Raw genomic sequence first — 25668 nt, forward strand, 5'->3', positions numbered from 1 at the left:
TGCCTTCCTCTGCTCTCTGAGGTGATAGATAACTGCTTTTATCCCTTAGTAATGTTCATGAAGAGTCTTAATATCATGAAGCAAAAATCACTGGTATTTTTAATCTATCTCTGAAGACTTTCAGAAACATTTCTGAATTATTCTGTTTTCCATTATGAAATTCGGTCTCTCAGGATGCTGGCTTCAAAATCTTCACAACACTCATTTGAAAACTTTTATTTACTCTTCTGTTTCCCTCAACTTCTAACACTTACTAAAATGGAAAAAAATAACAATATCCAATAGCATGAGAAGTTGATGTGTCACTTTATTTAAAAGGATTCTTATAATTAGTCAGGAATCACTGAATCTCTGCCTCACATCAGAACCATATCACAGTAACAGCTGTTGGCGGTTATCAAACCATTGCAGTCCGAGTGGCCTCCTGAAGCTGGGGTTAAAAGCTGGCCTCTGGAAATCAATTGTTCTCAGCAGAGAAGAATATTTCAGCGATATGGAAGCCGAAATGGAGACTATAATCTTTTGTGATTACCCTTGAGGCCGAAGCAAATGCAAAAAGGAAAGTCTATGAATTGCTGATAATTTCCTGTGATGACTGATTCCCAGGAAATTCTGATATTACTCTTGCTTGTAACCAAAATGATGGTTCCCCAGAAAGTGTAGCTTCGAAGAACTCCACGTATGGGTGTAACAATTCTTCTTCAGAGGCTACTCTTCCATTAAAGGGGCCGCGCTTGTAAAGTGGAAGCTCTCTCAGAAGACAATAGAGGGTCTGATTGCACAAGGAGTGATGAGCTATGTGCCACAGGCTCTTGTTTCTAGAAAGTTCTTGTATGAAGGAACTGATTTAAAATGTATCTGTTTTAATCCCTCCCCTCCTGTCCCGGAAGTCTACAGATTGATACATTTATCTGCTATTCCTGACAGCTATGGAGCTAGAATATCTTGGCTTGTATATTTTTAAAGTTTTATTTAGGCTAAAGTTTATATTCTAAGAAAAAACAGTTTTCATACATATGTACATATCTTTAAGGGCTATATAATATTTGGGAATAGAGTATAAACCTACTAGTCATTTTTGAGGAAGCATCGAGTTTACAGGTAGATGTCACACTGAATTTATAATTAGGTATTACTGCAAAGGTTGCATGGGTTTTTCTCATATGACTGGCAAATTAATTCAAATTAAATTGGCAAATTAAATTAAAAAAGAAGGCAGCAGGGTGAAGAGAGTTCTGTAACTGTCAAAGATCCAAATAATTTTTAGAATATACTTCCTTTATTAATATAAGAGGGATAAATGAACATTGGACTATTTTGAGTTTAAAATATTTTTGATTTCCATTTTAACTAATATCAATTTGACTAATAAATGATGTGAGAATAAAGGTTCTATATTTGGAAGTCAATAGTAGTTTGAAAATATAACAGAAAACATCTTTGTGTCTTTGGTGTCAATGACCATGTGTCACAGGTGCAAAGCTTTTGGGCTCAAAATATCTTTATACACGGCCTTTAAAATCTAAATATTATTGAAGGTAAATGGAGAAAAAAGGAATCCAACCAACTAGTTGTGGTTATTCCCAACCTCCACTCAATATACCTTCTCCCCAGCACTGCTCAAAATTCATTATTCCTCTTCATTGTTTTCAGGCAGTCAGGTGATCCTGGTCTTTAGGTATGCACTACTTTTATATCACTCAAGCTAATGTAAATTGAGCACCTGCTTAGTGCCAGATATGACTTCTTCAAGCTGTGTAAATTGAAAATTCACAAATGAGGTCTTAGCCATATTCTTAGCATCGACCTTAGTTAGGATTGCTCTAATGCACAATTCTAGCCCCAGGGATAAACACATCTTGAATTATTTAAGGTAACTGGTTAAGAAGATGAGATCAAAGAGATAGAAATATTAATAAAAATATTTATATTATTTATAAGAATACAGATTTTCTGTTTGGGAATCAACTCATAAACATCTCATTTGAAATTGATGGGTATTTTAAATTACTGAAAATAGGATGGTGGTATGTTATATTGTTTCAGTTTTTTCACATTCACTAAATTCCAGAAATTTTCTAAATCGTCAGTCATATCCTCAACACTCCATAAATATAATAACTCAAATTTTCATGATGTCATGATATAGACTAGGAAGGTATTAATCACCCCTCGTTTTAGATTGAGGAAAAGTAGAACCAAGTTACTTTTTTCAAGATCAAAGAAAACAAGTCCATTGTGGTGGTCTGACTCTTGTCAAGTGCTCCTTCCCTATGTAATGAAATAGACCGCTCTTCCTTTTCCTCCCCTCCACTCTGGTTCCTGCTTCCCAGGGTGGCACAAAGCAGACTCCAAGGCCAGGCAGGACTGTTAGAAGACTCACTCTGGAACATATCAAGCAGCCTTATTTCTCAGATCAGAGGGGATGTTCCAAGTGGTCTGGGGGAGGAAGTGGGGTATAAATGCTGACTGACTCACTAAATGAATGAATGCCACTGTCTCCTTTAGAAGGTAAGTATGTCAAAGTTGAAACTTAAGTGTGTATCATGTGATAATGGCTGTTAGTAATCATTTTAGCATCTAATAGCTTCAGCTCACTTTGGAAATGGAAATTTTGTGGATTTGATTATCATGACAATTAGCCCTTTTACATATTATGGAAATTTGATGTCTACATAAGGAAAACAAAGAAATTAGACCCAGATACAAGTTTTGAATTGTTGGAGAATTTCTGTATATATCTAATTATTTGTAAATCACAAGCCTGTGAGAGAGAACACATATATTTTCTGCTTTACCTCTCAGATCTTCACTTGGCTCTAGAAACTGTCCCTAATAAGAGAAAACAAGTATGAGACTGACAAGACAAATCCATCTTCTGAATAGAACATACTGCAAAGCCTGATGTTAGGAGCCACGAGGATTTATTGGATACTTTAAATAATATACCCCACACGAGCAACCTGTGAGAAATACACACATTTAAATTCACAGGATACTGTAGGGTGGAGAACCAGCTCTTGCCTGTCTGATGGTTTTTACTGCCCTCTTTTCACTGGCAGAGATGTCTATCGAAAGAAATGAGAGGACTAGATTATATTCTACAACCTTCTGCTCTGCAAAAAGGCTACCACAAAGACACATGCAGCCTATTTTAAACATAGATGTGTTAAAAAAAATTTCATTGTAGAATGTCTTTAAAATATACTAAAGCCCTCTGATACTAGAATTCCATGAAAATAAGGTATTATTCACATAATTTATGTTCTTTCACATTGTCTCAAGCATCAGAACGTAAAAAGGAAGGTAAGAAAGCTTAAATTGACAGCTAAATCTGTGAAAAAAAGTATTTTTCCAAGATCCCTACTGATCTCTGCAAAGATGTTGAAACTTCGCAGACTGCTAAATAGCACTCCAATTCATCTCTAGCACCCTCAAAAGCCACTATAAAAATAAAGGAATTAGAATATTCCAAAACATGTTTTTCCCTTCCCCAAAGAGATCTGAGATCTAATTCTGAATATAGGAATCTAGAGAGAAGAAGAAGAAAAAAATAGTCTGTGCTATTGATGGGCTCAGAAGCTTTTCATAAAGGTTTCTCAAGGAACACCACCATCAATTATTATTTATAGAGCAACTGATTTAGAAATACTGTTTCTGGGCTGGAAGCAATATTTTGTACAATAATATTCTGCCACATTTTATATTTATTAAGCTCTCCTACATTACCACAGGCATAGAAAGGCCTGGTCACTGCAAGAACCTAGGAACAAGGTTGTTGTTGGTTTCTTCTTTTAATTAGCTGGAGACTTGTTAAGAATAAGATACATTTTTTAAAAAGAGGGCCTGACACAGACAATTTTGCCAAGTTGACTCTACTCTAAAAAATGCTGACCTGGGACAGCGCCAAGACTGAAGATCTGTCTTGCCAGAAAATCTGATGTGCCCTCCAAGTACACATAATCCTTGAAACTCTAGCACTGAAGATGAGGCTCCAGAGCCATGTGAGGTTGAGGCTAGGATAATGAAAGGGACATGAAAGAGGACACAGCATGGTGGAACTATAGGTTCCTCTTTTCACATGCTCCTGAAACCTTGTGATTCCTGACCCTGCAAAGGTCCATCAAGGTCTTAACCTGATGTTTCTTGGCAGCTTTTATCAACTGACTTCACTATTCATTATAAGCAGAATCCTCTGTTATCTGATGACAAATTAAACAAGAGGAAGAAGTAATATCTGCCAGATAGTGAGAGCAGCTTCTGTCTTATTCACTATTACTCCTCCTTAGCACAAAGACTGGCACATGTAGACATTCTACAAGTGGTTGTGAATGCATGTTTTCTCCTGGATGCCTTGAACAAATAATTTCATTGAGGACAGAGTACATATATGGCCACATATTATGTAAGCATACATGCATGTATACATACCATATCAATAATATCTATATATTCTAAAAGGATTTCAAGAGTAAAAAGAGAAATGGGGTATTTGAACACAATCTAAGGACTTCATTAAATTGATATAGATTTTAAAGGCAGGTAAAAATGGAATGTTCTAGCTTACTTCAGGTTTCCTTACAGTAACATCTCATGAGAAACATGGCATGAATTCACAGCAAAGTGAATGTGAGTTTGATTCCTGATTTCTTTATTTTGGACCTCCTTGATAAATATACGATTATTTCTACTAAAAGAAAGAAAAAATTTAAATAGTCATTGAAATCACAAACTATGAATGATCCAGAATCTCAAAGAATTTAGAACGATAAAATAAATGGTAAACATATTTCTCATTCTACAACTTGTTATGGATGATTCAAAGAATCATATAGCAATTTGGGACTTTATACAATAGAAATAATCTTTATTCTTCTCCACAAGTTTGCTCATGAGTCAGGAAAAAAATAATTTCAAGGTAGGTAATAAAAATCCATTTTTTTTTCCTCAAAAATAAGATCATTGAGCCTCTTGCAATAAAGTATCAGTGACCTTCATTGTGTGTATCCTTTCCTGGAGGAGATGCAAAAACATGGCAGGACTCACAAAGACATTTGAAATAAACAGGCATGGAAAATAACTGCCAATCAGCAGAGAAACTGACAGATAACTGTGGTCTTACGGGGGTTCTTGATTATAGCTATAGCTCTGGAGCATCACACAAATATATCTGTGCATATATCTAATACGTGACTGTCAAAAAGAAACTTGAAAAAGTTGGACATGATTTAGAAAATGAGCAACAACAAAAACAAAAGCAATATATAGGCTGCATGTGTCGTAGTCTGCTGGAGCTGCCATAACAAAATACCATGGACTGGGTGGATGAAACAACAGAAATAAATTTCTCACAATCTTGGAGGCTAACAGCCCAAGATCAAGGGCACCAGCACAGTCAGGTTATGGTAAGAGCTGTCTTTCTGCTTGCAGATGGCTTCCTTTTCACTATGTTCTCACACGGTAGATAAAGGAATAGCTTTCTGGTGTCTCTACTTAAGAGGGCACTAATCACATTATAAGAGCACCACCCTCATGACCTCATCTAACTAATTTTCTCTCAAAGGCCCAATTTCTAAGTATTATCAGGTATTTGAGCTTCAATATGTGAATTTGGGGAGGAGGACATATTCAGTCCATAACAGCATGTGTGCAGGTATGCCTACAAAATGGACCTATTTTATCATATTAAGTTGACATGATCCATCATGGTACGTATGCAACTTATTCAAAATTTGAAGATGTCTCTTATTAAGGATAACCATGTATTATCCAGGTATAGAACACCAAGTATTAAATACCAAGTATTATCCAGGCAAGAGGAAGATAAAAAATGGAATCCACAATAAATGATTGGGAGATTCTGATTCTAATAGGAAGAAATAATTATATATATTTGCCAGCTAAAAAAAATCATGCACAAAAATTAAAGGATGGCCATGAAGTACTTTGCAAATTTAAGTAAAGTGAATAACAAAATAAAGAAAATAGTTCTATTGGGATGCAAAAATTCATTCTTTCTGGCCGTTCTTGAACAATATAAAGTTCAGTAACTATTTTCCCTTTATCTATTTGGGGGGGGTTATTCATGGGAAATAGATGGAAAAACAGTGGAAACAGTGTCAGACTTTGTTTTTTTGGGCTCCAAAATCACTGCAGATGCTGATTGCAGCCATGAAATTAAAAGACGCTTGCTCCTGGGAAGGAAAGTTATGACCAACCTTGATAGTATATTAAAAAGCAGAGACATTACTTTGCCAACCAAGGTCCATCTAGTCAAGGCTATGGTTTTTCCCGTGGTCATGTATGGATGTGAGAGTTGGACTGTGAAGAAGGCTGATTGCTGAAGAATCGATGCTTTTGAACTGTGGTGTTGGAGAAGACTCTTGAGAGTCCCTTATACGCAAGGAGATCCAACCAGTCCATTCTAAAGGAGATCAATCCTGGATGTTCATTGGAGGGACTGATGCAAAAGCTGAAACTGCAATACTTTGGCCACCTCATGCGACGAGTTGACTCACTGGAAAAGACTCTGATGCTGGGAAAGGTTGGGGGCGGAAGGAGAAGGGGACGACGGAGAATGAGATGGCTGGATGGCATCACCGACTCTGTGGACATGAGTTTGAGTGTACTCCGGGAGTTGGTGATGGACAGGGAGGCCTGGCGTGCTGTGATTCATGGGGTCGCGGAGAGTCGGACACGACTGAGCGACTGAACTGAACTGAACTGATTATATTATCTTGCCTTTTCTTACTCATTAATTCTATTTCTTATAAGCTTCTTGGGCACTATGGTATTCTTGTTTTAAGTTTTTGTTTATCTCCTTCCCCAAACCCAGTACTCTTTAGTTCATATACTGTGTTTTCATATGAAATGTTAATTCCATAACTAATGACCTTGATTTTAAACTAAATGCTCCTGAGACTAGGACCTAGGACAAAGAATGCAGTTGGTATTTGTAGAGTTTCCATGCCATCCACACACAGAAAGCCAGAACTATAGGTAGAGAAAAGTTTATATCTAATTACTCCTTTTAAACTAAAAAAAGGATGACAATTCTCAGGAAAATAAAAGTAAACACCTGCTCTTATCACCTTGACCTCAGGGCTCAGAAATGCTGAAATTCCCTTTGCTAGATGGGGTACCAGGAACATTAAAAACTGAGGATCTAGAGCCCTTTCCTCTATCCTTCCTTCAAAAACGTTTTATTGAGCAACTGTGCCAGACACAAAGCATACAAACAAAATATAGCCCCTGTTCTCAAGAGTCTGACACTCCAGTGAAGATTGATGGTAAATCAGGGTAAATATGGTGCAATTGGGAGCTACTTTGGGAATACAGAGGATGGGCACTTAAGTCAGACTGGAAGAGTCATAGAAAGTTTCCTGTGAAGGAGGTGCTATCTATGTTGGGCCCTGAATGACAAATAAAGGAAGGTTGGGTAGCATGGTGGAAGTGAGCCTCAGTGACTTGCCTGGCAGGAAAGCCTATCAAGCTTTAGATAAAAAGGTCAAGATCTTAAAAAAATTTACCTTTTGGTTTGCTCAGTCTTTCACCTGTAAGAGGCTCAAATAGTCCCTCTGTGAAGTATAACTCCTGAAGAGCAGAGCTAACATCTTCATTCTCCAGACACGTACCCTTGACACACAGTCCACCACAAAATAGCAGTGAGCCAAACCCCATTTTCCCTAGCATGTCTCCTCAGAACTCTCCTTCAACAGTGTTCTTGAATTTTTTGCTTATTCTCACCCATAAACAATGAGAGAGATTTGTTGTAAGGGAAGATGGCCACTAAATGAATACTGCGAAGTAGGGATCTTCATTGCATACAATCTCGTATAGAAGAGCCACCTATTCTGCTTTCAGATATGACAGAATCCCATTTCATTCTTGCTGTGTTTATTGTGTAACAGTATCATACTCCACTATAAAAACAGGAGGAAATCATTACTTCACATATGTATTTTTAATCCACTTAGAGAAAACAGCACAACTCGGAACTTCCAAAGCTTTCAGCTGTGGTCTCAGAGTACACTGTTCATTCTTCTAACAGTTGTGAGTTAAAATATACTTCTTAAATTTACTAATATTATTCTTGACCTAAAAATGAAGTGATTACGGTAGCATTCATGTTGGTTCTCAAAGAACACAGAGACTACTGAATAGAATATACTTTTAAAATTTGCTAATAAGAAATTATAACTTTTCAAAATACATCCTGCTTCATAGATATTGTTTGCAGAGGTCTATTTTACACATTCAAAAAATCCTTTCCTCTTTCTGCTTAATGATTCTGCTGAAAATTGTCTACCAAGCTGCCAAAAAGAGCACAGAAGATTTCTGATTGAGCTTTGTTCACACTGAATGATGTGGGAGGTGACATGGACCAAAAGAGCCAAGGACACGGAAGAGCCAGAACATCACTTTCGAAGTTAGAAGATTCTCATTCAAGACTCAGTTCTTCCTTCACTAATGCCTTTGCCTCATGGAGACAATAGGAATAATAATCATGGTGGACTAAAACGTTCTAAGAGTCCTTTGAAGAATGTAAAACATCGCAAAATACAATAATCCAGTATAATTATTAGTAGTGATGTAAAACTATTTTCCTAGGAAAGTGTGGACAGTGACTTCTATGAAATTGCCCTGGGAAGTCTGTTGGGTGAATTAGACACTGGGATGGAAAAGACAATAGGAAAAGGATTAGAGTAATTGAAACTTCAAATCAGTGAAAAATCATAGGTAACCCAATGATCCCATAAATTCAGTTTTTTTGCAAGATGATAGAGGGTCTCACTTGCAATGACTTAATTTTTAATACATTACCAGAAGAACTATCTATCCAATAAATGTCTTGGATATAATATAGAGAGAATAAAATGATTATATCAGGCAGTTCTTTGCTATATTCTTCACTTTCACGAGAAAATATTTTCATTTGAAAGTTACAAGTTCATTTGCCTCTTAGAAGAAAAAACAATGAAATTCTACTAGTAGAATTATTCCTTGGATTTTCTCAAATATTAATATGCTGCTGCTAAGTCACTTCAGTTGTGTCCGACTCTGTGTGACCCCATGGACTGCAGCCTACCAGGCTCCTTCGTCCATGGGATTTTCCAGGCAAGAGTACTGGAGTGGGGTGCCATTGGCGCCTCCCAAATATTAATATATCATATGGTTAATTGCTATGGTGTCTCAGAATCTGCCTGCAATGCAGGAGACCTGAATTCGATCCCTGTGTTGGGAAGATTCTCCTGGAGGAGGGCATGGCAATCCACTCAGTATTCTTGCCTGGAGAATCCCATGGACAGAGAAGTCTGGTGGGATCTATGGGGCTGCAAAGAGCTGTATATGACTGAGTGACTAACATCAGTGCATCTTGTAAGCCCTACACGACATTAACAAGCCACTATAAGGCTGTTTTTTTTTTCTTTAAACTTATAAAATATTCTATCCACTGTTGCTTTATAGCCATTAAAAACAGAGATGTCTATGTAAGACATTTGGAAGTTCTCTGAAAGTGACTTAGAGAATAGCACTAATCAGATGGTAGGTTCCTGTTATATATGTACATAACATACTTCTAGAAGGGGCTGGAAGAATGCAGACCTGCTGCTGAGAGCACTTTTTTCTAGTGAAGGGAGTGTATCTACAGCAGTAGGGAATGGTGACTCTGACATTTTGTTTGAATGTTAATGGTTTATTTGAATTTTTGAAATAAGTACTGCTGCTGCTGCTAAGTCGCTTCAGTCGTGTCGGACTCTGTACGACCCCGTAGACCCCATGGACTGCAGCCCACCAGGCTCCCCCGTCCCTGGGATTCTCCAGGCAAGAACACTGGAGTGGATTGCCATTTCCTTCTCCAATGCATGAAAGTGAAAAGTGAAAGTGAAGTCTCTCAGTCGTGTCTGACTCTTTGTGACCCCATGGACTGCAGCCCACCAGGCTCCTCCGTCCGTGGGATTTTCCAGGCAAGAGCACTGGAGTGGGCTGCCATAAGTACTACTTGTGTTAAAAAAAAGAATGCAGAGAGGTGAGCCACCATGGGAGGCATTTATGCTTCCTCACATTTTCAGTTCTGCTTCCTGACAGTGACTGGAGTTCTGCAGAGGTTACAAACGCCGTCTTTCAAATGTACATTAATCAAAACACGAATATCTAATAAATGTTTTCAGAAGTATAGCTTAATTCAATTTTGTCTGGAATGGATCACCCATGTTTAGACACAGGAGAGAATAGGCATGCTTCAGTTCATTCTCTAAAAGGGCACAATGTGTTGCTTTGGCATGGTCACTCCTGACGGATTAATGTGACCAGAGCCGGTGTGATTTATCTTACTGAACTGCTCCACTTCACTAGAAATAGTGTTCACCGTTTTAGGCCTTTAAAAAACATTGTGTGACTTGTGTTTGAAAAACTCCAAGGAGATGAAAACATTCAAACATTTACTTGCTAAGTCAAGGCTAGTGTTCTTTTAAAAAGCTGGCTGACCAATGACCCTTTAATTAACTTACAAGGCCTAAGTTATGACAGAAGGCCTGTCAGCAGATTTTATTCACAATCCTTGAGGAAAAGTCCTGTTGCTGTTTTCACTTCATACAGAAGATAAATCTGCAGAAGGAAATATTTGGCAGTGCTTCAGATGTCCCCTGTCTGGTGATGCTGATGATGCAGTTCTTTTTCTTGATTATGGTAGCTTCTATTCTATAATGCTGGATCATTCATGTAGACCATCATGCCCCAACCAGCTGTATTCATTGACTGAACAGACATAATTTATGCAATTATCTGAACTGGTTAACTTTCAGGAAGCATCTAACAGGAGACTTCCTGTGTGCTGTTTTGGATCTGTCAGGAATTCTCTGTTCCTTATTAATTCCTGAATATTCAGGAATTAAGAGGAGAGGCAAGCCTCTCCCAGGGGCTGAGGAATCTAGGCATTTCCTTTGTTAGTTTTTCTATACAGTGATAAGTTCCCTCTTCCTTTTTATGAACCACATGGTAAAAGTGATTATTTACAACCCTCTCTCTTTAATATGGATCGCCTAGGTTTTGTAAGTCTGGAATTTTAATCTTTATCTTTGCTGAGAATAACTACAGTATAAATGCCCACACCATGTTGATTACAACACCTTTGCTCCGTCAGAGCTTTGGTCCCCGTGTCTTGCTTTCTCTCTCTCTCTCTCTCTCTTCAGGCTAATTTCTGGAGCGTAGAGGCTCTCTGGGTTCACTTTCTTGCCCGGGCTTCTAAGACCCTCTCGAGAAGGCGCTCTGTGCTTTCACCCCATTAAGAGGGCACCTGAGGCCTTCGTGAACAGAGCAAGCCCTGTGCCAGGGGCTTTATTGACTTTCTGCATAAACCAAGGAACATCAGCCTCTTTCTCTCTCCTTTACTTTCTTATCGGTCGACTCTGGACCACCAGATTCCAGTCCATTAAAGGACCTCAACAGTTAAACTTTTCTTTTACTGTAAGCTTAGAAGTTGGCTATGGACAGATTTTGGGTGGAATTCTACTGTTGAAGGGTGTCATGCTCCACGTGGCATACCTATAAAAACTGTCTTTCATTCAGATAAAAGGTTAGCTTCCCTGAATAAAGAACATTGGCAATTACAGGTAATTCACTAATATTTATCATGTTTTAAAAGGAATGTCAAAGTATCATGTGGACAACTAACATGTAGATCTAAAGTGAATTTTTTCTTTTTAATAATAGTATCAGATTCACATAATCTACAATAGCTTCCAAATAAAATTTCTGTTTGTGTAAGAGTCTTTATCTAAAAAAATCTTTCAAATAAAAATGTCCCCGGGGAGATGAAACATACACATTTTTTTCTTCTTTCTAGTAGCAGGGAAAAATCAATGTGACTTGAGATCTCTAAATTGTGTTCCTGAGCATGGGAACAGCATCCCAGAATAACACAGGTTCTGAAGTCCCTGAAAAGTCTATCAAAACTGCACAAAGCAACAGGGGAAAGTTGCCTGCGTAAATATTTGTAAAATAAATATGCTGGCTTTGTTTGGATTAATTCCCATGGGTGAAGCATTATCTTGCATAATACAGCTGAGTTGCATAACCAATATATGGTATAAAATTACACACTTGGGCACAGGTCACATCTACTGCCTATTCACAACTGTAATGAAAGAGATTGAGAAGGAGATAAATAAAATAAAAATGCATGTACTCACTGTGTTAAAATTTGGAAAGAGCCCAACAGCAGAATTACTGTCCACTGGAAATGACATAAATGGTTTGATATCCAGTGAAGGCTGCATCATCAGGGTAGGTGTGCGCACAAGAGCAGGAAGGGTAGTAGTATGGCATGTACCGCCTGCCAAGAACAAAATGAAAATGAATTTAACCTCTTGCTCACATCCATCTCCCTCCCCAACTTAAAGCATAGAAACAAGACTGCTGAGCTGCAACCTGCAAGCAAGAGTTATGCCAAGTCGTTGGACATGACTTAGCAAGTAAACCACCACAGAGTTATGCTGGCAGTCAGTAAATGGCACAGGAGGAGAAAATACTGTTAAAAAGGGTCTTCTTGCTCAAAGTCTATGACAGTGATACAGGATGCTTCCCTATGGCAAAGGCCAGGGCTGCTCAGACTCTGCTGAGACACACAGTACACAGACCCTGCTGGCATGTGGGGCAGAATATCATCCTCTTGTTCAACTCTTGCCTCCAACTGGCCAACAAATGTAGGAGAGGGGAGGGGAGGAGCCTCTTGAAGCCAGATGCTCTTTATTATTCATAATTATTGACTGGCCAGTGGGAGCATTTTATGCAAATCAGAGATAGGCATAGGGTTTTCACCCAAGGAAGAAACCTTGAACTCATAGTTATGGTCTACTTCCAAGAAAGTTATCACTTGGACAATTTGTTCTCTAAAAAAACAATTAGAAGGTTGTCCTTAGTCTAGACACTGGAGAGTTAGAGAATCCAAACAGGATGATGATGTGCCAGGGTTTTGGAGGGACACAGAGGAGTTGGAATCAAATTTTTTATTTCACCTTTTATTTCTAATGAGCCTTGTATTATTTTAGTAACTATCCCTTTAACAATTCTATTAGTTGTCTTTATATATCTGGTATAACCTGTCTGTAGGAGATTTAAAACACTCCTTTCCACCATAACATACATTTTTTTTAGTCTGTAGTCTCTACATACTGCAGATCAGTAACTGCTAGTGCAGGTGGCTCTCTGGGAGACAGGCTCTGATATGCCCTTTTTAAACAAAATATGACAGGCATATAAAGATAAAATTCACACACTTAGAGTGTACAATTTAATGATTTTCAGACATTCAGAGCCCTGTGCAACCAGGACCATAATCAATATTAGATTTTCATGATCCCTAAAAGAAACTCCATACTTATAAGCAGTCACTCTCACTTTGTCCCAATACCTCCAGCTCTTGGTAGCCACTGATCTACTTTCTGTCTCTATAGATTTGTCTCTCTGGACATTTCACATAAATGAAGTCACATAATACGAGGTCTTTTATGACTGTTTTCTTTTACTTGGCATGCTTTTAATATGCATTCATGTTGTAGCATGTATCAGAATGTCATTCCTTTTTAACGATTAACAATATTCTATTGTAATTGTACCATTTTTTATTATTTATTCATCAGTTGATGGATATTTGGGCTGTTTACACTTTGGGGCCATTATGAATAATGCTGATATGAACATTTGTTTATAAATTTTTGTGTGACAATGTTTTTAGTTCACTTAGATATACACCTAAAAGTGGAACTGGGGATTGTTGGGTCATTTGATAGTCAAATGGTTTAACCTTTTGAGAACTCTCAGGCTGTCTCCCCAAATGGGTAAACCATTTTATACTACCACTAGCAGTGTATGAAGGTTCCAATTTTCTCTGACATGCTGATAATGTGCTGTGCTTAGTCACTCAGTAGTGTCTGACTCTTTGGAACTCCATGGACTGTAGCCCACCAGGTTCCTCTGTCCATGGAGATTTTCCAGGCAAGAACAGTGGGTGGGTTGCCATGCCCTCTTCCAGGGAATCTTCCCAATCCAGGGATTGAACCTAGATACCCTGCATTGCGGGCAGATTCTTTACCATCTGAGCCACCAGGGAAGACCAAGAATACTGGACTGGATAGCCTATCCCTTCTCTAGGGCATCTTCCCAACCCAGGAATTGAACTGGTGTCTCTTGCATTGCAGGCAGATTCTTTATCAGCTGAGCTACCAGGGAAGTCCTATAGGACCACAAATAATTACATGCCTAAAATCCCCTGTTGACTTCAAGGAGAAATGAACAACATGGGAAAATGCTCCGACTATTAAAATTTCCATCAGTCTTTTTTCATAGTGTCTCAGAATAGCTAAAATTTTTATTTCAGTGATTTTTTTTGTAAGGAACTTCCTTAGTAAACTCTATCATTTTTCAAATCATCCCAGAACATTATTGGCAATAGTGTTAAAAGATTGTCATACCTTATATACACTGATCCTAAAAACAGGAAAAATGAGAAGGGCGTCTAAAGCATTTATCTCTAATGGCAAGTCTTTAAGTCAATCCAGGCATTAGGGAATATAGAGTAGGGCTCAGCAAAAAGAGAATTAGCTAAAAGCATAGATCAAACAGAGATGTTCTTTTTTTTCCCCTGATGTCAAAGTAAATACTCTATTTTTTCTTCACTTAAAAAATAATTCCTTCTTTATTTGATATATATTTGACTGTCTGTGATGTGCAAGGCCCTACAAAGTAAATACTTTGATCTCAACTGGGCATTCACATAACCACCTTGCATTTAATTACACATCGTTCTTCTAATTAGGTAATGTTACATTCCTTGCTAACTTCAGAGCTTATAGATCCAAGATGATGTATTATATCAATGTGTCAAATGCTACAGAGGCATTTACTAAAATATTTATCTTAAAAGCTTTGCTTCAAAATCTTAGCTAAGTTGAAAGACAGATATTTCTTATATTAGATCAATGGCCTATTACAATTTATAGCTATTATAGTTGTCAAAAGTCTAAAGTATAAAAATATACAGTATACTTATAGCTGCCTGTTAAAAAAGAAAAGACCTAAAATGGAGTCACTTGTGCTAGTACCTAACCTAACTGCAGTTACAACCTAGGAATGTAAACCTACCCAAGAATGTGGAATCTTCCGGTGAGCACCAATGAGGCAACTGGTCACGTGGGACCTCTCCATCGACCAAAGGAAAATGAGGTAATCTTTCATACAGACTCCTTCTGTCCCCCATAGATAGGTTACTTAGGTTTGAAATAATCCCTTTTGTTTATGATTTTCTTGCCATGCCTTTAAAAATCATCAACTACAAACTGTCATTTGCCACTGGCGCTTGCCATCCTCCTCTACAAGGATTAAATCAGGTGCTGCTGTCGCTGCTGACTTGCAGCATCCCGCTGAAAGGAGCTCAGAGAGTAGAAGTGACACGCTCTGTGCTCTTAGAAAATCTGCCAGAACAGGTCTTCAGACAGATATTTTCAGGATCTGATTTTTTATAAGGCCAATTCTTGCATCTCCTCATATCTAGAAAAGCACTAAAATCCTTCATGGTGATGCCGATTCCTCATGACTAGCAGAAACCTTCTGCAAAAAATATTTATTTGACTGCATGTACTCCCCCTTCACCAAAAGGATATACACACTGACTTCCCTCCATACCTCTTTGAAGTAGTTTCTCAGAGCTATCTGAATTGCTGTCTCCCGGGCTATAGTCTTCATTTTGCCCCCAATAAAACGTAACTCACAACTCTCACGTTGTGCATTTTTTTTAGGTCAGCAAAATCTTCCCTCTCTGTAGCCTGTTCACTGTGGGGATGCTGTCTGATGCGTGAATCGTTCAACAAAACCAATTAGATCTTCAACATTTACTCAGTCAACTTCTGTCTTTTAATATGCCCAATGAACACATGGATAATATTTTGCCAGTGTGGGTCTCACAAAGGGAAACAAAATTCTTTCTCTAAGCCCACAATGGTGGCTCTGATAACACGGTAATACATGGCCCCTGAGAGCCTGCAAGAGTCACTTTGTACTAACAAACTCAAATCAAATAGACTGCAGCATGGAACTTGACAAACAGATTGCTCCATCAACAAAGGTCAGAATGCACAATGATCCCCCTTATCCAATCAAATCTCTGTGCTAATAAAGACAGGGCTTGAGAACTACTTAGCTGCCACCATTCATTAGCATAAAAAACTTAGCAGTTGTTTACCATTTCATTAGCATTTTAATGCCAGACAATTTGCCATGTTAAACACAGATTGTTTTAAAGTACTGGTAGATCTTCTGAATAAATATTAACTATGCTTTCATCAATTCCCTCACCTCAGCCTTGCTGTTTTCACTTTTAAAACCTGCTCTTTAATCACTTCACCAAAATTGATTGCTTCAAAGGATGTTTCTGCAAATGGAAAATAAGTAGAATAAACTGCACATTTTGCACAAGTTAGTTTGAGCTTTGACCCCTCTGTCATTTTATTCCAGATTTAGCTGCTGCTGCTGTTGCTGGGGAACATTTCCCCTCACCTCAGGATGCCCAAAAGTCAGTGGGAGATATAAGCAGCAATCGGGACAAAATGCACTGCACCCCGCAAGAAAATGCTTAATTTTTCTAAAACTCAAGGACTCACTGAGGAACAAAAGGAGTGAAAATATAATGAGCAGGTATTTCAACACAAAGGGTGGTATAATGTTCCTATTATGATGCTATTCTCATGGGACAGCCAATACTGTCTTTTATACCAACAATTTGGCAGTATTATGTAAAATGCTTCCTATGTGTATTTCTGTCTCAAAGTTTAGGATATAATCTTATATATATCATAATAAATTGAGTCATAATAGGGATCCACCTTATTTGAATATAAGGCTTTTCATATCACTATAAATATACATTTATTTATTTACATCAAATTCCTTTGAACACCCCAAAGATCTAACAGTCACCGCTCTCACTGTAGAAATTCCACACATCCATATATTCTCCCACAAGAATGCAATTAGCTCTCTCTCATAAATTTCATTTTGATGGTAAAAGCCAAGTTGTATTCATTGTACTCTGAAACCAATAATATTTGAAAATCAACTCACTACTGCCTCTGTAACATAATAGGTGCCTTATTATGTCAATGGATTATGCTACAATCCAGCACAATAAAACCTCAGTAGAGGAGCAGGTAATGCTGGAAATGACTGTAGTCTTTGACCTTTAGAAACAGACTCTGAAGGTCTATTCAGGTTTTCGCTAGAGGTTCTTCTTTATATAACAAAATACCAACAAACAAAACACCTCATTTTTAGAGGGTATGCCAGAGTCAAAGAAAGCGTGCATGGAGAAGCGTTTACAGAATGAAATCAACTCTACATCTGTAACCGGTAGCAGGAGTTCCTTCTGATGCCATTATCATCAATATGCATGTCTGCTGTAGTGAGCACTGAAATAAAAGAGTTCACATACTATACAAATCTATTAGGCAGAGACAATGTTGATTATAGAATTCGCATAGATTTCTTTAAAGAAATGCAAATGAGTGGCATTTCAGATTTTCCACTAAACTCAGATTTTTCTTTTTATTTCCTTTCCAGCTTTGTTGCCCCTTACGTTGAGTAATTTTTTGGCCAGGACAGTCACCAATCAACAGCTCCTCCTCTACTTCCCTCATCATTTCCATTCTTTTATCAGTCTGCCATGTGAGAAAAACAAGAAACAAAGTGTGGTAGAGGGAACAATGTGAATAGTGTATGTGGCTGATACAGGATTATGCTTCTGAAAAGGCCACGCAGCGTAGTAACAGAGATCACATTTTTACAGTGTACATACTAGGCACTATCCTTAGCACGTTACATACGTGTGTATACATGTCTACACGCATATAAGTATATACCATATCCACATATACTCATTTACATATAAAATCATGTACTTATATCATTTTATCACATATCACTGATATATTAATATTATTATTAAATATATACTTAATGTATATTAAATGAATATATGCACAGCTATGTACACAAAGGTACTTACAATAATCCAATGAACAAACTACTATTACTAAGCCCTATTTATAGATGAGAAACTGAGACACAAAGAAGTTAAGACCAATTTCACATAGATGGTACAAAAAGGAGCCCGGATTCGGACCCAGGAAATTTGACTACTTAATTCTGTTTTTACTACTATGCTATGGTAACAGAATTGAATATCTGAGGATATCTCAGTTGTATAGACACATTCTCTAGTTGTAGATAGAAACATCTTATCAGCAAACTAAGAGATTTAAAATCTAGGATTTCCTTTGCATCTAGGAATTAGTTAAAACTTTTATTTGAGCTCAATGTAGTATTAATACTGAAATAACTAAAATATATAAGATTTTTAAATGCTCTATCAGTTCAGTTCAGTCGCTCAGTCTGTCCAGTTCTTTGCAACCCCATGGATTACAGCATGCTAGGCTTCCCTGTCCATCACACATTTATCTAAAAATAACCTTCCCCAAATAACAGCATTATTTAATTCAGTAAATACTTATAGAAGATCAACTGTACAGGTATAGTGCTGATAGGGAGTATAAATTGAGTCAAAATTTATTTTACTTGCTAGGAGATAATAAAAAAAATAATAACTACCATTTAATGAGAATCTACTCTATGCTGGGTCCTGTGCTAGTGATTTGTGGCATTTATTTTATGAAATTATAACACAACTCTATGAGGTTGACATTATTATCTCCATTATACAGTTGAGAAAGGTAAGGCTTAGAGCGATTAAGATCATTTAATATGTGGTAGGGCCAGAGTCCAAACTCTTGTTTGTTTAACTCTAAAGCCCATGCCATTATTCCAAAAAGTAGGCTATTTATAAAGTTATGTGGAAAAGAGTCATCAAATACATAGAGAAGATGCTGGTTTCAACAAAGTCTGAAATGGTTTTTTTGCTGGAAAACATCTTGGAGTTTTTAATACACTAATAGGTACTATGAATGTCTAGGGAGATATAGCTTCTCCCCTCAATTTGAGAAGGAATCAATCCTTTTTATTTTCACAGGGGTCTGGAATAACCACGATACTATGGCAAATCCTTTAGGCAACGCTGTTTTGTATACATTAAAAGCACCTGTTCAGGAGAACACTGATGACTTTCAGGTCTACCATTTTCTTGCTGTATGATCTTAGACAAGTGATTTTACTTCTGTATACCTCTATACCTGCATTGTAGGACTGGTAGAAGAACTAACGGAGATTCTTCTATACAAGATACTTAACCCTGTGCCTAAAACCTATCAAGTGTTCATTAAGCTTCAGCTACTGTAGTTAAGAACCATTCCAATATCCCTCTGACACTATACCATATCTCTGGAGAGCATAAATAGTTAAATCCATCAATACTTATAAAAGGCGAGATATGTCAGTGGTCATATATTATTAACAAAATTTTAAGGAGGCTCCAGTGAGAAAGAAATTAGATCTGGTTAGGAGCTGGGTTCATAAATATTTCCATAGATGAACTATCTCTTAAGATAAACCTGAGGAGTTGTTAATATTTTGAGAGGTGGGTATGGGAGAATGGTGAAAGGGACTGCATAAACAAAAAGCATAGAAATATGTGTTAAAATTTAAAACTTGCTTAGGCACTCAGAAATTCTTACTCTTTTTGGATCAGAAGGTCAACAGTAAAGAGAAAAGCAGAACATCTTTGAGACCTTGGAGTAAGCAAAAGTTTCTTTAACAGTAAGCAAAAAAGTGATAATTATAAAAGAAAAAAGTGATAAATATACTTTACTAAGAATAAGAATGTAAGGATAAGACACAATCAAGGGAATGGAAAGACCATTCAGAGAGTGTGAAATAATATTGACAATATACACATTTTGACAAAGGACTTCAATCTAGAATAAAAAACTCCTACAGATCAGTAAGAAAAAGAACACAGTAGGAAAGCTGGGCATAAGACTTGAATGGACACTTCACAAAAATACACTAAAACGGCCTATAAACGTATGAAAAGCACCTGACTTTATTAGTCATTAGGGATAGTCATTAAACCATGAGATATTTCTTCATACCTCATTGTAACCATTGTTACAATGTTTGTTGTAACCATTGTGAAGAAAGAAGATTATCAAGTTCTGACAAGGATATGGTACAACTAGAACTCTTATCCGATGTGTAAATTGTTATAATTATGTTGAAAAATGATTTAGCAATGTCTACTAAAACTGAATACACACTTATGCTATGACTCAGCAATTCTACTTCTAAGTATATACCTAACAGAAATGATCTGTACAAGAATACCCATAGCAGTACTGTATATAATAGTCCCAAACTGAAAATTCACCAATTAACCCATCAACAATAAAAAGAATGATTCTGGTATCTTCACATAACCTAATATTCACATAATGGAATATAGTAATAAGAAAAAATGGTATATGGTGATATGAATCAACAAATAAACCTTGTAAATGTCATACTGAGAAAAAGAACTAAAATAAAGAAGCATATCAACATCCTGTATGATAGCATTTATTTAAAGTACACAATCAGGCAACACTAATCTATGCTGTTTGTTGGAGTCCTGGCTATTCTTGTAGGAAGAGCAGGATGAGGTTAGGGTGTGGTGACTGGAAAGGAGCATAAAAGGGACTTTGGGGATGCTGGAGATGTTTAGTTTGTAGTTCTGTTTCCCAGGTGGGCATGTCTATATACATTCATCCAACTGTACATTTACAGTATGTATACTTTTCTATATGTTACATGTCAATAGAAATTTTTAAAAAGTAATGTGTTTGATGTTATTAATTTCAGTAAACTACTTTGATACAGGAAAAATTCCTCAATAAGAACATCTTCAAATACTGTCAAGTCTGTATATTTTTAAGATAAATAAGTTTTTTTTAAGTTATTTTTTCTACCACCAGCTTGATTTTGCTCAAAATGATTTGTGAGAAAATAAAAGTTCCCTTTAATATCGATGCTTCCTTGATGAATTTCATAAATGAATAGAGGAGACTGACATAGAATCCAGTGACACCAAAGAGAAAAAATGTGTATCTTAGAACTCTGGGTCTTTAAAATCCTGACAATTGGCAGTTTTATGCCTGTATCTCCCTTGGGGCAGCTCAGGGTTCCCTCCAAAGTGCTTCTATAGTAGCAGCATCCTGGCAGAATGGTGACTTTAAAAATAAATCCTTCTGAGTACCACCTTGAAGTTTATAAGCAATAATGAAGTGCTGCATCACAAAACAGCAGTGAAGCCACATCATGATAGATTTTAAGCCACAGTGTCCTTTGGGTTTAGTAGTAATGTGCCAGCTTCTACACAAAATGATGAATCTTGCACTAAGATGCAATGGATGACTTTTTGGATGTGTAGCAAAACAATACATACAGCTCAGGGGTGGTTCATTTATATCTGAGTATTTTGTCCATGCACTGAACGTCTTATATTTAAACACTGAAAAAAAATCAGTAAGATTAATGTACTGCTGCTGCTGCTGCTGCTGCTGCTGTCGCTTCAGTCGTGTCCAACTCTGTGCGACACTATAGATGGCAGCCGACCAGGCTCCGCCGTCCCTGGGATTCTCCAGGCAAGAACACTGGAGTGGGTTGCCATTTCCTTCTCCAATGTGTGAAAGTGAAAAAGTGAAAGTGAAGTCGCTCAGTCGTGTCCGACCTGTAGCCACCCCATGGACTGCAGCCCACCAGGCTCCTCTGTCCATGCGATTTTCTAGGCAAGAGTACTGGAGTGGCCTGCCATTGCCTTCTCTGAGATTCATGTACTACAGAGTACAAAATATAATTTGATTAAATGTGCGACATACTTCATTAGCTGCAATCCTATTTTAAAGCATCATCAAAAAATCTGAGAATTACAGAATTTAAGTAAAGAAGACAACTAATTCACAAAAATGTCTTAAAAACCAACTGTCTTCTTTAAGCGAATTTAAATAATTTTCGCCCACGTTATAGTGTTCTTCCATTGTAACCCACTATTATTAGCATGACCATGCAAAAAAGGAAACTCAAAGAAAGGAAAACAGAGTTCCGACAGGTGCTTTGTCAAGTTTTTTGAAATAGTTTTTAATATACCTGACTTATCAAAAGGGAATGTCATATGCTTCATTCCTAAATTACTAAGTCTTTAGAGAAGCCAAAATTATCTCCAGACAGGGCTTTACTAAAATTGTCTGAGGTCGAGACTGGATTGGGAGGTCAGCAGCCTGACGAAATTTTCTGGCAAAAAAAGACGTAGGGAGATGGTCCTGAGCTCCATTTGCCCAGTGACTCCTGTCTATGGCATCAAGATGCTTTCATGAGGTCTGACGTCTTTTTTGGTTACAGGATACCAAGGAACTCCTTGCTCTCCCTTTATGGCATGCTAGGGACCTACTGGCAATATGACTTATTTTAGAAACTTTCCTAAAAATACAAACTTTCCTACGAAAGACAACTTATGTTTCTCAAACTGCTGAATATTTCTAGAGGAACTATATTTCATAAATTCTTAGCAGGAAACGTTATTTAGGAGTCTATCCTACATCTTACATGAGGAAAATGGGATTAGGAGAAATTAATCAAGCATGGTAACTGTCTAATGGTAGAATTTAGAGCTTATTGCCCAGAGACACTGTTTCGAATATTTGTCTGTACAAAGATGTACAGGAATCATATATTGAAGTCTTTACATTTTTTACAAATTAAAATAGATTAGTATTCAGGCTGTTTTGTTTCTGTATATAGACTGAAATGTAGAAGCACTCATTTTTAAATGAGATTTTAATTTTAAAATGGCTTTATTAGTATGAATAATGGAAGAAATTAAATGGAAGAGAAAAGCCAGTGTGGCCAAGAGCCAACATTTCTTCCCCTTTTAAAGAGCAGCAGAAGATTGGTTACAACACCTAATTTAAATAATTATTTTAATATTCCCAGTGTGGGGGGGAAAGAAGCGAACAACAAAACCCATTCAAACTATGCTTTTAATCATACTGCTTGGATCAATATAACTAATTAAAATAGCTTCATATAGGAGGTACACACATTTCTGCCGGTGGTTTTTAAACTGAATTTCTAGAAGAATTGCAACAAAAATTCTATCTGAAAAAACAGTGGCAACTAACCTTCTATTGGAACAGATCAAAGCAGCAGGGCCTTATGGCCTCTGGCTCTATCTTTAGGCCTCTCCTTTGCAGCTCACAGGATGGGCCGCCTGAAGGGGCTGCAAACAGCAACTCAGGAGGTCAACACACCGAGCTGCTGCTACAAATTCTATAGCTCCAGGACAGAAAATGTTTTGCCCTCCTGTTTCAGAGAATTTCAGTTCTTGCATTCAGTGTTTAGGCTATCAACATGTAAGAACCAAAGAGGGGACAGGAAAAGAATAATGGTTTACTTAATTGCCCTTTTTAAAAGATATTTTTCTCCCAGAAGCTTGCTCAATTTAAAGAAACAGAGTTAATATTTGCTCTGCCGGTGTTCTCTACTCCCACCTTGGTAGGAAAAAAAAAGGTGTCCTTAGCTTAACTATTAACCAAACATTTCAAAGCTATTCAAAACCTGGTGCCCATATTAAAAAAAAAGTTAACATGCTCCTAGAAAACACAATTTGGGAATAAAGAGAGTAAAAACTGCACTAAAATCTTGTTCCTTTTTTGCATGCATATGTCATGGCTGCCATAATTATAATGCAATGAAGAGAATTCAGAAAAAAATTCTAGCGGAGTCTTATAATCATGGTGACCATCATGGACGAGGCCACTCTTGGTCCTCTATCAGCTGGAAGCCATTTTTATCCAGGCGCAGAAGAGATGGCTTCTACCTGGCAGTATAAGTATTCCACCTGTGTAAGCAGTTATGAAAGCCACCATTCTATCCCTGTGGAAACTATGGGGTGACTAAACCTGTCTGTGCAAGGGATTGGATGAGCAGAAACTGGGTAATGGGGCAACAGTGAAGTTAGAATAGGGAAAAGGATGAGGGGGATTTGGACAGGGAAGGAAGAGTGGTAAGTCTGAATTTTACCAAGTGGACTAGAATTGGCACCAATGCCTTATTTGGAATTTCCCAACATCTCACTCCTAAAATGATTTGCCTCTTTGTCATCTTCAATTATTTGGCAGAAATCTATAAAGAATGAAGGAGAGCAGGGCAAAAACTGTGTGAGTAGGAACAACCTAATTAAGCAGGGCATCTATGTTCTTCAAACAAAGGAGCTGGGCAACTGGGAGACACCCTTATCCTGAGAAACACAGGGAATCCTCTGACCCAGGGGATGCTTGCTCTCCAAAGCATCTCTAATACTGAACAGAATGGCAAACCCCTGGCCTGATTTCTTGGAACTGTGCCACTGTCTGGACATCCTAGAGACTGATGCTACTTGCTGCAGTCAAGCAGGCAGCTGCTGGGGCACAAGTGATATGCAAAACAGCATCAGATAAGGTCCTCTGGAGAAAGCCCAGGGAGTTTCTACACTGGCAGTGATTCATCATAAATGACTATAACTGTCCCTGGGTATCACGTGTATTCTTGTACCTTTATACTGTTTTCATTTTTTGGAATTTCTTTCTGGCTTCCCAAATGACTCCTTCTCACTGCCCCAGTGAACACCGAAAGTCAAAGACATAACCCTTTAATAATAAGGAGCCACACAGAAAGTAGGGAATTTAATCACTGCACTCATCATTTTCCTTTTCAATGATTTGCTTTCTAAGGCAACAAAGGAATGGAAATATTTTCTTTTAGAAGAATATTTGTTTTGACTCTTGGTCTCTTCTGAACTTCAAACAGCCTTTTAAAGCTCCCTTTGCTTTAAAGGACACAAATGGAAAGTAAACATTCCAAAAAATGGATCTGGTGCTCCATGCATTTAATATGACAAAGCATGTTGAAATTTTAGTTAAAGGAAACGCAAAAGAACCCAAAGTTCCCAAATTGCACCATCTCTATTTCCAAACCTCGACTGACCTGCGTCTGTTTTTCTCTCTAACGCCCACTTCCCCTGTTGCTCTCTTATCTGACTTTGCTCTGCTCTCTAGTGACCCCCATCCCATCTGTCCATCTTTTCGGCCTCTCACATCTCTCTCAGCTCTCTAACGTTTCTGAAACTGTCTCTGTCTCTGTATGTGTATGTGTGCCTGTCTCTTTCTCTCATCTCTCTCTCTCTCACCGCAGCACTGCCAGAAAACTAGAAAGAGCTCATGAAATCTGTCATTTGCCTTATTTTGCAGCTGAAGCATATTAATTTCGTTTGCAATATTTGCTTCTATAAATCAAAAGATTAATAGCAAGATTTTGCCAATATCAGGATGAATTTGTCCCCATAACAAGACAAAACAATTAAGGCTGTATCTCCAACTATGTCAAAAGCCGTCGCTGTCGGTTCCAACTACTGAGGATTTTTTTACACGTGCTCACGTGATACTATCTGCCACCCACAGAATGGGGCAAGTTAAGAACTTAAATCTACCACAGAATTTAATGATAGATTTTTACCGAAATTCACCATGTGCCTTGGGTTACACAAATACTATAACTTTTCATTGAGAGGGACAAAGTACTTTTAAGTATATCAAGTAGACTTATATACACTGTTACATGGATTACAATTATCCCATGATTTCCTGATGAAAAAATGAT

At 37.5% G+C, this 25668-nt stretch overlaps 1 protein-coding gene across 5 annotated transcripts in view; it reads right to left on the reverse strand.

Moving 5' to 3' along the window:
- Window positions 1-25668, reverse strand: part of ZNF385B (zinc finger protein 385B) — a 372939-nt gene that overhangs the window by 91905 nt on the left and 255366 nt on the right. For all 5 annotated transcript variants that reach the window (XM_055398886.2, XM_055398885.2, XM_055398890.2 and 2 more), the window contains one exon: window positions 12192-12334. In XM_055398886.2, coding sequence (XP_055254861.1) covers window positions 12192-12334 — 143 coding nt within the window. The remainder of the gene's footprint in view (window positions 1-12191; window positions 12335-25668) is intronic.

The sequence above is a fragment of the Moschus berezovskii genome, chromosome 2 (assembly GCF_049115385.1).
Source record: "Moschus berezovskii isolate FMDL1 chromosome 2, NW_MosBer_1.0, whole genome shotgun sequence".
Classification (NCBI taxonomy): Eukaryota; Metazoa; Chordata; class Mammalia; order Artiodactyla; family Moschidae; genus Moschus; species Moschus berezovskii.